Source organism: Perna viridis, chromosome 8 (genome assembly GCF_037379345.1).
Source record: "Perna viridis isolate PV_CMFRI_1.1 ecotype Kerala chromosome 8, ASM3737934v1, whole genome shotgun sequence".
In the NCBI taxonomy this organism is placed as follows: Eukaryota; Metazoa; Mollusca; class Bivalvia; order Mytilida; family Mytilidae; genus Perna; species Perna viridis.
The window spans coordinates 42,208,072-42,225,250 of NC_142452.1; the positions used below are offsets into that span (position 1 = coordinate 42,208,072).

Sequence of the window (17,179 nt, forward strand, 5' to 3'; positions counted from 1 at the left end):
AAGATTTCATATGTCTCAGCTAACTGTAGCTTCAAAAATTTGTAATTCTACAGTAGACTTTAATTAATGAATACATGTACAGTTGTAAGCAGTGATGTCCACCCTCACCTAGGCTAGGTAGAAATAATTCTGACCTCTATTACATTTTGGTAAAGTGTTGGCTTATAATACCAGGGTTCCCAAATTTGATTCCAGAATGTTACTGCTCTAAATTTTGTCAAGCACATCATGCTTAAGAAGTTAAGTATGTATAAATACAGGATTGACAAGTCTACAGCAAATAAATTTGGTTGCATATGGTTAAGTGCTTGTTTATGACCCTCGCTGGTCTAGTAAACATTGCTAGTTACTGAGATATAACATCATTATTACTGGATGCAATATAAAGTCGAAAAACTAGATTGTTGTCATGGGCAGGGTATGGATTCTCACCAGTTGCTGATGCAGAGCAGGTGCTCGTAAATAAATCTGAGCCTTATTTTTTGTTCTGATAAGTATTTTTGACAGTAAAATATATTTATTACCTTTCTGTCATCTTGGCAATGTCTTGATTTAAACGAACTATTTTCTTTGTGTAGCACAATTCCAGGTCATCTTAACATTTTGACAGATCAAATCGATTTTAGGATAAATATCCGCCATCTTGTTTCTTCCGAGGCGTTGTCACGTTACATTCCGAATCAAAACGATGTTGGAAAAGATATTTTGCAGCATTTATGCAATGATCATGGGCTCTTAATAAGAGCAGTTAGTCGAATGGTACTGAAAATGGCATTAATTGGTAGCAGGAGGAGAACTTGGGCTTATTATCTACTTATAATTTGTTTACTTCCGGTACCGGCAGTGAGTTCCGGTTTAGAACAACAACAATGAGCATGAACTGGTGATTTCTCTATTCAAACGAAATTTCATATTGGTTCCTTCTATGTATAGTAATTTCAGCCAGTGTCTTTGGTTGAGCTAAAAATTTGATATCAAAAGTCATACATCTATCAGTTTTAAGGTGTAATAAAGAAAAGAAATCTCTAAATACAATACATCGACAACAATGAATCTATCTTTGCCTTTTGCCTTTGGCAGGAAGAAGTGTCTGTTCTCTTTTCTGAACATCTTGGCACCTGACTACGAAATATGGAGGTGTAGGGAGGTTACACATTTTTAGTTGCCTTTGGTTAACTAAAATAGAATTCAGAAAGCTAACTCAAAACCAGTTGCAGTTTCCTTTTTTATTCCTTTGGTTCTGAATTGGTTTCAGCCAATTAGAATTCTCTTAGTTAACTACATTGTACATGTACATTGTATTAAATTAAACCATGATTTCACACCAAAAATGAGGAATCAGGGTCTGTTCACCCTGAATTAAGCTCACCCAGTGTTGTTTGCCCCATTCAACTGAGAAAAGAGTACCTTTTTTGTTCATTCTGTGATTAATTTAGTGTTGCTTTTATTGCATTATACAATGACAACTAAAATGTGCACTGAAGCCAGGAACTTTTAGCATCTGAAATGCCTTTGTAATTTCTTTCAAAGTTTTTGTTTTATTTATTTATTTTTTATTTATAGTTTGTTTCATTTTAAGCTAATAATTCTTTTGATTTGTATAGTAATGTTACCTTATTAACTGGTACTTATAAAATTGACACTGATTATCTACAGGTTTTTTATAAGCTACATGTACATATGTAATTGATTTGTAATCAGAATTTGAAACTGACTAACTTATCAAAATACACTGTATACCATATATACTGTATTATTGCAGTATAACAATTTTTCAAGCTGATAAATATTTCAACTTTAGAATTCAAAAATATTCTAAGGAAGCTGTGAAATATTTGTTTCTATCAGTTATCAAAATAAAACCATATTTTTTATTACAGACCAAAATGTATAAAAACTCTTGAACTATGCAAATACAATCTTTATTATTATTTTTATGATTACATGTGTAAGGAATATTTATTGCTTCAATCTGAAAGAAATTTGTAATGATATCAGCGCAAAGGACCCAGTGCAACTTGACTCGGGGCAAAAAGACTTGATGCCAAAAAAATGAGAATGTGCATGTATGAAAGTGAAACCAGTACTTGGCTTCCCTTAATCAAATTACATGTATATGTCCCATTGATTCTGTTTCAGTTTTTAATGCTGATTCTCTTTTCTGAACATCAAGACACTATAAACTCTATGATGGTATTGAAAGGTGACACTTCTTAAATATCTTTAATGCATTTACATAGAACCCCCAAAATTAAATTCAAAGTCTGTTTCAGTTATTGTCTCTATATTTTGGAAGTGTCTTCTGTTTGTTTGTTTGTTGGGGTTTAACGTCCGGAAGTGTCTTCTGAAAAATCATCATAGGAGTAAAAATATTCATTTGTACATATATGTTTGAAGATACAGTATGTACAAAAATGTGCATGAAACAATGTACTGTACACGTACAATTGTAAAAGAAAGATTTGTTGGTCTCGGCATATGTTATTTCCAGTTAATTTAAATTCCTGTTACTAACCAATTAAATTGAAGTGTGATGTTAAACTGAAAAAGAAAATATCATTTGACACTTGCACAATTTTTTTCCTGAGGTTGGTCTTGAAGCCCAAGTGTTTTTCATAGGGTAATTAGATTTTAGGAATTCTGTATATACATTTTCAATTGTTGTCGGTCACTATTTGGCCGTTTAAATAAATTTTAAACAAGGTATAATTTGAATTTAGAATTAATTATGTATGAGCATTATTTTCTACGGGGTTAATCATGCTAACATTGCAGTTACATTTTGTACAATATTGGGTAGGCAGTGATACATGTAGCTGGTACATGTAAATGTCCTCTGTAGCACACAAATAGTCTGTGGTTCACTATTAAACAAAAATTTTTAAGTGTAAGATTTATTTAATCCATCTTTTTGTCAAGCATGAAAAGGCTTTAGAGCCTCAGAAACATTTCTATTGTAGTAATTGATAGAACTGGTATTCTTGCGCTAAGCGGTTTATGTTATGCTTTTTTCGAACCAAAGTTCTTTGTACACGATAATACATGTATATTCAGATATTAGTAACATTCCTTATGATTTAATATTTCGGCTAAACCTATGGTAAATTCATATGAATTTATTATAAAAAGTTATCGTATTTGTAGGTATGTCACCCGGAAGATGAATTTTGGAGCTGCTGCCGAGAAACTTGAGGAAATTCCTAAAGAAGAATGGGTGGAACGACTGCAGGGGGTCCAGGTCACTAGAGGAGACATGAATAAACTTATCATGAACTATCTAGTAACAGGTATACACAGCAATTCTGAAAACTCAAGTGTGTCTTTCTAAGAATCATTCAAAATCTAAAAATGTGATACACTCCAAAAAAGGCTACATATTTTTGCTTTTGTAATCAAGTTGTTTTATGGATCTATAATATGAAATGTGTAATTATTCATTCAAATCTACCTGTATGTATGAGATAATCAAGATTGAAAATCCAATAGATTCTATTGTATTTGAGTGTCATTTACAGAGTTATCTCCTTTAATTTTGAAATTAACAAAGTATTCTATATAATTTTTATCTCCTAAGAGCACGGGTTATATGAAAAACTGATTGTTAATTTCTGTTTACTATGGCAATTCAAACAAAACATCAAAAATAAAAAATATGTAGGATTTTTACCCATAAATCACATTTTTCATGATTCTTAGCTGGAATGCTACTTAAAGGTCAATCCAATTAAAATTAGACCTTTGAAATGTTCTATGTAGTAACTGAATGTATGCTCCAATAACATTCTACTTTCTGTTCAGATGACCTTTCCAGAATCCTGTAGTGTTTTTTTCTTTATATGATGCTTTCAGTATCATCAATTTTATTTTTCTTTCTACAAATAAAATGTATTTACCTTCTTACAGTCCATGCATGCATAACAAAAGAACTCTTGAAAACAAAATGGCAAAAATGTTGCAAATGACCAAAGAAAACAGCTGTATTACTATTTATTTATTTATAGTCTATAAAATTGACCAACAAATAGAGTTAACATTTATTTAATGTGTATGCAGGATGTAAAATCACATGCCTCATCAAAAATATTTCAACTACAAATAAATGATGATTTATGAATCATACCTACTTCTGACAAATTTAGTTGGTTTGAGCTTGCAGTCTATGTTTTTGGATGAAAAAAAAATATCTGTAAAGCTCAGATTTATCAAATACCTTTAAAATCTCACCATCTAGCATCATGGATGTCACTTTTTTCTGAAATTCTTTACTTATAAAAAGGAAATAATTATGACCTTTCCTATGAAGAAGGGGAATACTGTTTTATCTGAATGTAATAATAGGATGATAAATTGGAAAGAGTGAATAACCAAATTATTGTCACGAGTGCCGAAGGATGCCTTGATTTAACAATTGTGCAAAATGAGTTACATGTAAATCTTCATCATTCTTGTTGACGGAAGTGACAATTTGGTTATCGTTTTTCACAATAACTGGTTGATTATCCTATATATTGTATAGATTTTCTTCATAATGTTTCAATATTTTCAACATGAATTTTTAAATTCTGTGTTCAGCAGATTGATATCAAAGTTGTGACGTTATTGCGGGAGAGGGTCAGAGAGTGAACATACCAACTTTATTTCACAGTATGAATTATCAAAATTTATTACACTGGGAACATTCCGTAAATCAGTGCTATCTATATAATCATGAAATTTTGTCTTATTTTTGGTATGAAATTACATTCTAGCTGCTTGACAGAGGCAGATTGGTATTCTTTTCAGTGGTAGGTCCAGGGTAAGTGTTCAGGGTTGGAATCTCTCTTTTGTTGGAAAATTTTATTTAATTTTGTGCAAAATTCTGACAAAAATGAATAACTGATAGCCGAGTACCTTCTTCATCAGAAACCCCCTTTTAGCTTTTATCAATATCTGGATATGAAGAGCTATGATATCAGACACTGACAATGTTACTTTTTTTAGATTGTACAGATTTTAACATGATTGTCTTACACTATTTTTTGCACACTTTATTCTGCAATTACCTGCTTTATTTGAATGGGGATTTTTATAGACATGTCATGATGAGCCAAACTGTAATTGGGCACTATAAAAGTGGGGCTGTCATAAGCTCACAGTACTTCTTAATTCCTTATGATTAGGGAGGTAGACCTAGGGTAAGGGACACAACTCTTAAAAATCATTGGAACATTTGTATGCAGCATTTTACATCAATCTTTTGTAAGCATCTAATAAACTTGGATTCATTTTATTCTGCTTCAAATGAAAGCTTGAGAGGCTTTGGTGAAATTGAATATAAGACAGACATAGGTCTCACTAACCACTTCTAACGTTTCCATTACTTTACATGTTAAAAAAGTAATTTTCAAAGTCTCACTGTGAATTCCCAGGACAAATGACATCTTAAAGTTGCATACTGTTGCGCAGCTTGGAAAGTTAGGCTTCCAAAATCATTATGCTAATGGTACGATGATAGTAGAAATTCTTCACAAAATTTACTTGAATAAATAATACTGAAAATCCACATTTTTACCTGTTCTGCTAACTGACAGCATGGAGGCCAATTACTCACACATGTAAACAATATTCATACACTTTTGTAGTTAATTACATATATGATTTTAAAGTACACATTCTTAGCTTTATTTTGACTACTTTTAATCATAATACATGCAAATAATGCACTTACAATGCATATGTCTAGGTTCAGTGTGTTTTTGGTGCTACATAGGGGGGTGGTCATTTGACCCGGAAGTGGTTAGTGAGACCTTAAAAACATTTTATGAATTTTTATGTTTTTCTTTTTTTACATTTTATGAAAGCTTGTTGTATTGTGAGTCTAATAAGACCAAAACTATCAAAATCAGACATAGGACTACAAAGAAATGGTCATTTTTATATCATGCCCCTCAGTGATATTTCCCCTAAATTACTAAAATATTACAATTTTAACTAGCTTGTCACACCTAATTGATACCTATGATAATTCAAGAAGTCGTAATAGTAAATATCATTTATCATTATGAAAAAAGAACAGATTTCAACAATTTATATCATACCTATTTCATTACTGTGTGATTCTAAATCTGTGCTGTGTGAGTATTTGAGTACTTTGAATATCCCAAGCAGTGACGTTGTGTATTTCATGGATGACGTCAAGTTATGAGTCACTGTTACTGACAAAAATCTTGTTGCTATGTTGTTTTTTAAAATACCTTGCACAATGCACCTCTTAAAATATAGCCAGATTACCAATATCACTATACTGATTTTATGGGAAAATGGAAATAATGACCAGGAAAGGCAATTTTCCTCAAATTATGCATTTCCCTGAAATATGCCATAATTTAATTTATGGTCTCACTAACCACTTCTAACGTTTCCATTACTTTACATGTTAAAAAAGTAATTTTCAAAGTCTCACTGTGAATTCCCAGGACAAATGACATCTTAAAGTTGCATACTGTTGCGAAGCTTGGAAAGTTAGGCTTCCAAAATCATTATGCTAATGGTACAATGATAGTAGAAATTCTTCACAAAATTTACTTGAATAAATAATACTGAAAATCCACATTTTTACCTGTTCTGCTAACTGACAGCATGGAGGCCAATTACTCACACATGTAAACAATATTCATACACTTTTGTAGTTAATTACATATATGATTTTAAAGTACACATTCTTAGCTTTATTTTGACTACTTTTAATCATAATACATGCAAATAATGCACTTACAATGCATATGTCTAGGTTCAGTGTGTTTTTGGTACTACATAGGGGGGTGGTCATTTGACCCGGAAGTGGTTAGTTAGACCATATCACTGATTTCATGAGTTATGCCCCTTACCCTAAGTCTACCTCCTTAATTTACATTTTTAGACTTGTCATCTTTTTTTTTTCGAGAAAATTTGAGATCAAAGAAAATTATGAAAGACCACACACATTCAATGAACACTTTTTAAACTACCCTATTTTTAATTGACACAACAATTTATACAAAAATGTACTCTTCCATCTAAGTGATAAGATAAAGAAAGTTACTTTTAAACATTACAAGAAGTAATGCTTTAAATACATGTCAGTGTAAAGGTCAGGTAGGGGCATTGTACATAAAACTGTTTGTAGAACCTTTTCTTGTTGAAATGCAAAAAACAGCTTTAATTATGTATGTGTACTGCATAAAATTTTCCGTTTATGTTTTAATTAAGAGGGTGTTCATGCAAAAACCAGGCAGTAGGTGTCACATGACAAATTTTGTTATCAAAATTTTTTCACTCATTTCATATCACAATGCATCCTTTCTCAAAGTTGAAAGTTAGTTTTTGATTGAATTCAATGATTAAAGAGAAAGAAATTACATAGAAAGCATTGAAATTCATGGAAGAAAGGGAGATAACTCTTTAATTGAGCAAAATCTTGTTGCTTTGTAATGAAACTTTTAATTCATTTTCTGAACCATCCATTGTCTATTTAAAACAAACTCTATAGCATTTGACATACATGTACATACATGTATGATATATACCTTACATTTGAACAAAAAAATTCACTGGCATAAATTTTACCCAGTGCAATCCATACCATAGGATCAGCCTGATTTTTACATGGACAGCGTTTTTTTTTTAGGTCAACAAGCATAAGATCAGAGAAATTGCAATGAGAGCAAGGGAACAAAAATTTCAATTGATTATTTCATAAAAGTTTAGAATGAGGTATTGATGGAAACATATTACCAAAATACTTTAACTAGCCAGTTTATGATGAATAAAACAATTTTTTTATTTGTACAGCATAAGACTGTAAGCTAGTTTTAGTAAATATGAAGAACATGGCTTTTGACTGATGTTATAGGAAATAAATTATAAAAATTGCTGTAACATTTCAAAGGCCATCTTCAATTAGTTTTTTCTTTATCATCCCAGATCTGCACTGTGTATAAGGGTTTTCTTGAGATACAGTCTAAATGTAGTAAAAGACCGAAAACTTTTTATTATGAGTAACTTATACTGTTTTCCTGCCTGAATCTTAAAGGGATCTGTTCTTTATCAAGTTATCCTTGAACTTGATTTTACTAGTCTGTATCTGTGTCTGGTGACAACTAGTTTAAGCTAGATTAATTATCAAATATGTTTTTGGTGTTTGTATATATCGGGTCAGGAGGAGTTTAGAATCTAGTATCTTTTTTTTATTTTGGCCTAGTGTACCAATTTTAGGAGAAAATATGCTTCTATACACATGTACAATGGGCCAGATTATTTATCTTATTGATAAAATGATTTAATCAATGTGTCTATTCAACATTGCACCAGTTTATGAACTGCCTAAAAATTTTGCTCATGGAAATGCTTCCATGATACATATTGAGAAATATATTATAAAGGTATATATACCTTTAATCAGTTTGGAAAAAAAGACAATTTTGTAGTCTATACTCGTTAATATGTAGTAATTTTGCACATTTTAGAGGGTTTCAAAGAAGCTGCTGAGAAGTTCAGAATGGAATCTGGAGTGCAGCCAATGGCAGACTTGGATCAAATGGATGAACGAATCAGAATCAGGGATGCAATTCAGAATGGTAAAATAGAAGATGCAATATCATTGGTCAACAATTTACACCCAGAACTGCTGGATAATGACAGATACTTATATTTTCATTTGCAGGTATGTTTTTTCAACTAAATTATTTTCCATAGAATCAGAGTAACAGTGGGACAATTTTGTGAGAATTAAAGATATTCTACAGTAACACTAAGACCTGACTTTAATTTTGGGTATTCGGTCATTTAAAATTAAATTTAGTAATGAAAAGAGTCGAGTTGGCAACTCACAAAATAAAAAAAATTACAGTATAAAAAGTCATTTACCCATTTATTTTTTTTAACAATTTATTTAAGTAGCACTCCAACTAAGAATCATGCAAAATGTGATTCACAGGTAAAAAGCCTACATATTTTACTTTTGACAATTTGTTTGAATTGCCATAGTAAACAGAAATTAACATTCAGTTTTTCATACAACCTGTGTTCTTAGGAGATAAAAATTATATAGAATGCACTGTAGATTTCAAAATTAAGGGAGATAACTCTGTAAATGACACCCAAATACAATAGAATCTATTGGATTTTTAATGTTGATTCTCTATTAAGAGCAGGCAGATTTGAATGAATAATTGCACATTGCATCATAGTTTAGACCCATAAAACAACTTGATTACAAAAATAAAAATATGTAGCCTTTTTTTAGGGTGTATCACATTTTCAGATTTTGAATGATTCTTACAAAGACAGCTGCTTAATTACTGTTCAATCAGGAATCATTGCAATGTTATGTTATTATTGTGTTATTGAAATTTGATTTTTTGCTGATGTTGTCATTTTTGAATTTTAAATCACTTATAAATGGATAAATGGCTCTCTAGGTAGAGTTCTGCTGTATATGTCTGTGTTCTACTATATTACATCTGAATATCTGTGTAATTGTTTTGACACAACCTTCCAGTTGTGTGGCGGAATCCTACCTAGAGAGCTATTTAAATCTTTCAGAAGTTTACCTTAGTTTGTAATAAAAGTGGTATCAGTTCATTTCAAATTGCTGTAATTATGCTCACTCATTGTTTGATTTCCTACAGCAACAACATTTGATAGAACTGATCAGACAAAAAAATATAGAATCAGCTTTAGAATACGCACAGACACACCTGGCTGAGAGAGGAGAGGAAAACCCTGAGATTCTAGCAGAGTTAGAAAGAACACTGGCACTCTTAGCTTTTGAGAACCCTGAGTTGTCTCCCTTTGGTGAACTGCTTCATCCATCACAGAGACAAAAGGTATTTGACATATGGGTTTTGTTGGCAACTCTTGACATTTTTTACATTGTCCTTACTGCCATATCTTTCATGATTTATAGGTCCTTTAATACCCAAAAATGGGGGGATAGTATATCATGTTTTGAAAGAGGCAATTCATTATGAAGACAGATATCATTCTTGTGAAACTTAGTACACATATGATGTAAATTTCTTGTAGTATGTGTATTTATATATTTATTTAAAAAAGTTATAAAGAATTAAAACTGTGAAAACTATTTTTTTCTTCAAATTTTAATTTTACTTGAGCTACAGTCGGACTTTGGTAAATTCAAGCAAATATTTCTGAAGAAAAATAATCATTACACTTTTTCTGCAAAACTATGAAATTGATTATATGCTAACTGGCCAAAATAAATCCATTTGTGCAACACTGTAAACATGGAAGTGCAGTGTTATTTTCACAATTTTCTGGGTAATACATTTTGCTAGGGTGTTAATTTTGCAGTATGATGTCTTAATGTTTTAAACAAATTGTAGATAGAAAATTTTTCTCGTATTGGATGTCTTTTCTGATATTTTGTGACTGCAAATGTTACTAAGATGATTCCCCATGCAAAAATACCACATTTACTGAAGAATTTGAAGGTATGACTACAGTTGAAGAACTTATTGTATAGCAAAAGAATTTCGAATATATCAGTGGCAGATCCAGAAAAGGGTGCAGGGGTTGGCACCCCCCCCCCTTTTTATTGGAAAATTTGTCATTTTCATATGTGAAATTGACAAAATTTGCAAATAATGTCCTGGCATACCCCTTTTTTTTCTGAGAAACTCCAGCTGGTACCCCTCCTTTTCAAAGTGTCTGGATCAGCCCCTGTATATTACATAAAACAAATTTTTCGTTTTTTTTTTTCCCATTTCAGGTTGCCAGTGAGTTAAATGCAGCTATTTTAGAAATGGACTCTACACCCAAACTTGCCAATCTTGTTAAACTGCTATTGTGGTCTCAGGAAGAATTAGACAAGAAGAAAGTGAAGTATCCACGAATGATGGATGTTTCCCATGGATCATTTGAGGACACAAAATCATGATCAGCAGTGCATGAAGAAATATCATAAAATTTCGCCACTCTCATTTGGTTTGGTATATTGGTTCATTTTTGAATAATCATTCGAAAGCAAGATTGAATATTTATAATTCTAACAGTTCAGAATTATATGAGTATGTTCTATGTTATACCATCTTTAGATCTTATGTAAAAACCATCTGACAATGAAAGAAGTGTTCAAAGATATATTTATGAGTAGTGAAAACAAGTGCACATTTCCTGTGGAAAAATCAACAGGGATTTGTACTTATTTTGTGCTGTTTATTTTATATTTTCATGAAATTTGTGATAAGTAATTATCCACAAAATAAGTTCCTGAGAATATGCAATAATTACAGGGAGGAGATCCAGGATTACATGTAAAAAGAATTAAATGCCATGCAAACCAAGGAAGGAACATCTTTTGGGGTAGAACTAGTGAAAAATCAAGGTTTCATACTAAAAAAAGATTCCCAATTTTGCGGGAGGTGAATGCCCCCTGGATCTACCACTGGAGATCCTCCTTGACATCTCAAAAAAAAATCCCACTTTGGTAAAGAAAAAAAAAAATAAAATGCAAAACAGCAGAAATTAAGGCATGCACTAATTTCAAACCCACCAATAACAAATCACAAAGGTGTGCATTTTTTCATACTGATAGTTCTTCTTTGAAATTACAGGTATTGAGAATGAATTTGAAATTCCACAATTCATAAATTTTACATGTATCATTACAAGTGTATGGAAAATGTCAAAATGTGAAATATGGTACTTAACACTTGAAGAATCACATACATAAAGTTTCAAACTTATCATTTTTTATATGAACTCATACCATAAAATATAATTTCAAACTAATCAGTTGTCTTGGATTTCAAATTGTGACACATTAAGTACCAGTCTGTGTAAGAATCATGCAATGAGTGACACATCATTTTTCTAAATTTGAGCTTTTTTGCCTCAAATATATTCAATACATGTAGAAAACAACCTGAAAGCTAAAAGCTATTTAATTTTATCCTGAAGCATCTGTGATGTAGATTTTTTTACTCGTTATATTGGGGTTTTTCCTGCCATTTTTCCATGTAGCATTTTAACTAGATTTAACCTACCAAAATCTTGAAAAGGCAAAGTATACAAACAATTTGTTGGTTATTACAGGAGGTTATGAGGTATAAATACTTAGATAATGCAATAAAATCTCTGCAGTTTTTTTTCTTCATGTTCCACACCTTATACACATTTTGCCTGATTCTTTGGTAGAGAGGTACTTAAAATTTTCAAGGTTAGTCTACATATAAGGGACATGTGATCATTAATCTTGTAAGAGAATTGATTGAGAGCTGCCTCATAACCTTAAAACATTACTTTTACTGTTTTGGGGTTATTTTTTGTGTAATCTTTATTTTGCAGTTTTGTCTTGAAATGTATGGTTAAGTCTTGGTGGTGTCCATCATGCATTTTTTTGTGTATTTCATTGTTTTGTATAATGACTTTGTATTGACACACATTTCTCAATGTATGCTTTATGTATATGTTTACATGTGTCTTTCAAATGTATTTTTTTAATTATAAAACTGTTTATTTAATATACATGATGCTACATTTGTATTTTTTTCTCTCAGTCAAAAACAATTACAAGTGTTACAGTCTTGAATTTGTAGTTTTTTAATCTCACCTCACCTGGCCATGTGACCTTATGCTATCACTTGCCATCTGTAGGCCAACCATGGATACAGTTTCAAAATTCTCCTCCTCTGAAACTACCTGATCGAATGGAAGCAAACTTGGCATAGGGGTCAAACAGTATTTTCTGCAAATATCTCCAAAACACTAAGGTTATGTTAATTCTGACTTGGGGTAAAAGTGTTCAACATGATGAGACTTACCTATGTCAAATGTTCATGAAAATCCATTGAACATTTTTGTGTTTTTGCCCTTTTTCATATTTTTTTGCAGTTTTTGATGTTGTAATTTTCAAAAATCTTTTCCTTTGAAAATACTTTCTTGATTGGAATTAAACTCGGCATGATTGTTTCTTAGGGTAACCTGCACAAAATGACCTTTGGGTTTTTTTTATCCTTGTAAAAACATGGCCGCCATTACTAAAAATAGAACAAAGAGGGTAAAACAAGGGTTTTTTGCAAATTTGCAATAACATTAAGTTTTAGCCAAATTCTTATTTGGAGTAAAGTGTTCAGCATAATGAGACCTATCTGTGTTCTAGTTTTTGTGAAAATCCACTGACCAATTTAGGAGTTTTTGCACTTTTAGCTCACCTTGCCAAGGCCATGTGAACTTTAAACAATACTTAGTGTCCGTCTTTGTTGTCATTATTTACATTTTTTTTTCAAAACTCTCCTCAATTAAAACCACTGGACCAATAAGAACCAAACTAGGATTAATGTTCCTTATGGTGTTCTGCAAAGAACTGATGTGGGGATTCATTGATCTGTCAAAAAACATGGCTGCAGTTACTAACAAGTACTATCTTTTTAAAAGATAGCCGACACGGTAAAATTATGCTCTTTCTACTTATAATTTTCTACATTTCATTCGAGAAATAACACATGGCACACAATTTCTAATTTCAATACAGTTTTTTCGAACGCCACTAAGTTATCAGTATTTGGCCAATGGGAAGACAGAATTGCGATCTGGTGACTTGCGTTTCCATGGAAGATCGTCTTTAAGGTCAAAGGGTAAAATGCGAAAATATACCAACTGCATCGGAAAAATAGAACATAGGGGGCAGACAGTTTGCATATATTTCCAAAACTGTTAGGTTAAGCCGAATTCGACATAGGGTGAAAATTTTGCCGCATGATGAGATTTATATGCTGTTAAATTTTCGTTTTAATCTGTCAAGCCATGTTAGATTTATTGTCCTTTTTCATCTTGTTTTGCTCTTTTTGGTGTTTTTTTTTTATTTTAAAAATCTTCTCCTCTGAGGGGTCCAGAAATTTTGACTGCCCATGGCCATGCAGGACATTTTATCGAACTTCAGCAAATTTGGCATGAATGTTCCTGATAATATACTTCACAATAAGTGATCTGGCAAAAACCATGGCCACTGTTGCTTAAAATAGACCATAGGGGTCATGATGACATAGATCTAAGCTGAATTTTTTTTTATAAAGATCAGTTCATTGATGTTGGAGTAATTGCCCTTGAAGAGCCAAAAAAATAATGGTTATGAGACATTTTATTTATAATTTGAAAATCTACTGGAAAATTAAGATGTTCCCCGTTGATTAAGTAGTTCTTTTGACAAAAGCACAGTATAGTCCAGAATCCAAACTCGAGTTATTGTTTTAGAATGCTTAAAGGACTGTTTATGATCAGGGTTGGGTTTCAAGTTCTCTAGAACCTCTAGTTTTAAAATTTTTCGCTTTAAGTATTTAAGTTAAAATTGTAAGTAAAAATGGCACAAATTAAAAGTATGAATTCAAGAAAATGGTGTTCTTTTAAGTACATGTAATCATAATACGGAATATTTTTTTTTATATTTTCATCGTATTTGTTACAAAAAATGCACACCACTATTTATTAAGTTATAAACTTATAATTTTATCTTCAGGAGGTAGACCTAGGGTAAGGGACATAACTCTTAAAAATCATTGCATGGAACGTTTGCATTGAGCATTTCACATCAATATTATGTAAGCATCTAATTCATTTTGATTGATTTTATTCTGCTTTAAATGAAAGCTTGAGAGGCGTTTGTGAAATTGAATATGATACAAACATATTACTGATTTCAAGAGTTATATCCCTTACCATAGATCTACCTCCTTAATTTGTGGAATTTTTGCAGTTGTTACAAAAAAATGAAGAATTTTGTTTTGTCTTGGACGAATGTCACGAAAGGTGAGATTAAGGTATTCATTTAACAATGCTCCATTTTAACACTGAGCCTTTGATTTTGAACACTATAATTAGGATGAAATAGTCTGACCTCCACTATCTAGAAAATAAAAGAAATATGTTTTTGGCCTACAAATTTTATTGTACAGCACAATCAAAATAGAAAATCAAGCCATATATCATTTGAAAATATATTTTTCGATTCCAAAATCTTTGAAAAGGAAAATCTCTCCGAACCACAACCCCCCTACTTGAGACAGAATAAATGATCATCCCCTTATGTAGTGTTATAATGTGGATTTTGGACGTCTTACTGGTTGGACCAGCTTCCTCCTAAAAAATAGACTTCTTATCAGTGGTTTATTTTATCTGCATAAAGAATAGAACCAATTCGACTAATATATATATTATACCAACATTTCAAAATAAAACACACATATTTGAAGGTCATATTAGTTTCAATGGAATCGATCTGTATAACTAGTCTTAATATCCACAATGAGTAGTTGTCCTGCACAACCAATCAGAAGTTGTTTTTTCTTGTAAATTGTAAGACCAGAAGGTTCATTAATGCCATAACATTCTCCAAGACTTGTTAGAAATATTCCATCTTGAGACAGCATGTGGACTTTATCAGCTGTCTTGTCAGCAACAAAAATGTATCCTTTTGGAGAAGTTGTGAGATGTTCCGGTAAGAAAACTTCTTCACCACCCTCCCCTTTATATTCCCATTTGAATTTTCCCCACTTGTTTAAAACAACAAGTCTTCCTTCATTCTCATTTATCTGGTCTAGAACACAGATATCATCATAGCAGTTGGTTGTTATTGAATTGAGTATAGTAAAAGTCTTGTGATTTTGTTTAACGTAATGTCAGCCAGTTTCAAATATGCATCATTGTACACCATGAATCCTCTTTTACTTACCCAACTAACTTGAAAGCTATCTGTGTCAGTGTATCCAACGTAAATGTGACCTTTTTTGTCAAATTATATTGCTGTTGGAATCAGAGATTCCATATTGTGGAAATTCAAATACTTGAGACGGTCACCCATCAGTCATACGGTACAACCATGAAGTTGAACTTGGTATTAGTGTAGACAATATCTGCTTTGACCCATTGATAGTTACATTTTTTATACGTTTTTGTTCACGAGTATCAAAAGTTTTTATTGTTTTTATATCGAAGCATTTGTCAACAATCAATACAAAATACTTAAGATAATTGGAAGCTGGGTTGTAACCTAGTACCAAGTCTTCATCAACGGAAAGCAGTATGTCAGTTGCATCATAATCACGTGTCTTGACAACTTGGAGCAGTGGTGCTCTCACCAGTGTTCCTAATGTTATATTCTTGGAAGATGTAATTGTAGAAAATTGTATTGGCATGGATGTTGCATTTCTAGTTCAATATCCACAGCAGGTATTTCTCTGTCAACTTTGTCAGCAGCTTTTATGATCTTACCAGCATTATCCGAGTCAAGAACTTCCTTTATTATAGATTTTCGTTCTTTAAAATCACTTTCTGTCGTTTCTGATCTCTTGTCTGCTATTGCAATGGAGTCTGTAGTGGGTTTCCACCATTCGTCCAGTTTTTCAATTGGCATGACCAGTGATGGTGTCTTTCATCGCTTCTTTTTTGTTTAGAATTTCAACTTTTATATCATTTTATTTTTTCTCAAATTTTTCTTTGAATTGTTTTAGTTTTTCTGAGTTTTCTAATACAATTGGTAAACCTTCATCAATCTTTTTTTTTATCTCCCTCAGTTTTTCTCTTCTCGCTGTAGTAATTTCTTCACTGGGCTCCTCTAGGCATTCTATACACAGACATTTGGTACAGTGTGAACATATTGCGAAACATGTCTTCTCATCATGCACCGAGCAATCTATTTCAGGTATGTTATGATTCTGGTAGACTTCGTTAGTATCACTATTTATTTTGTAGACCTTATGTTCCAAGGTTGAAGTAATTTTTGTGTGAATACTTTGCATATTCCACATAATATAAGCTTACATCCATGGCATTTCCACAGCTCTTCTGTTTGATTGCTGCAGAACTGACGAATTTCAGAGTATGTTGCCATCTGTGAAGAATAATTGTAAAAAGATTCATCGTAAAGAAAGTAACACATGTAGATGTAGTTATTTTTTAACTCACCTGGCCCAAAGGGCTATGTGAACTATTGCAATTACTTGGCGTCCGGCGTCGTCGTCCGTGAACATTTTTTTTCAAAAATCTTCTCCTCTGAAACTACTAGACCGACTGAAAACAAAGTAAGCATGATTGTTCCCAACGGTATTTGCACAAATGACCTTTGAGTTTTTGATCCATAAAAACATGGCTACATTGTCTAAAAGTTGAACATAAGGGGCAAAAGTAGTTTTTGCAAATATCCCCA

General features: G+C 31.9%; 1 protein-coding gene and 1 pseudogene across 1 annotated transcript; one reads left to right on the forward strand and one right to left on the reverse strand.

Moving 5' to 3' along the window:
• The first annotated feature begins 842 nt into the window (after positions 1 to 842).
• On the forward strand, positions 843 to 12,571 carry LOC148610579 (glucose-induced degradation protein 8 homolog). The gene is made up of 5 exons (XM_088595738.1): positions 843 to 883; positions 3,145 to 3,287; positions 8,484 to 8,680; positions 9,648 to 9,845; positions 10,751 to 12,571. Exons 1-5 carry the CDS (start codon positions 870 to 872, stop codon positions 10,916 to 10,918), a joined length of 720 nt encoding a protein of 239 aa, XP_088451864.1. The 5' UTR covers positions 843 to 869; the 3' UTR covers positions 10,919 to 12,571.
• Positions 12,572 to 14,773: 2,202 nt separating this feature from the next.
• Positions 14,774 to 16,858, reverse strand: LOC148610580 (uncharacterized; annotated as a pseudogene).
• Positions 16,859 to 17,179: the final 321 nt, after the last annotated feature.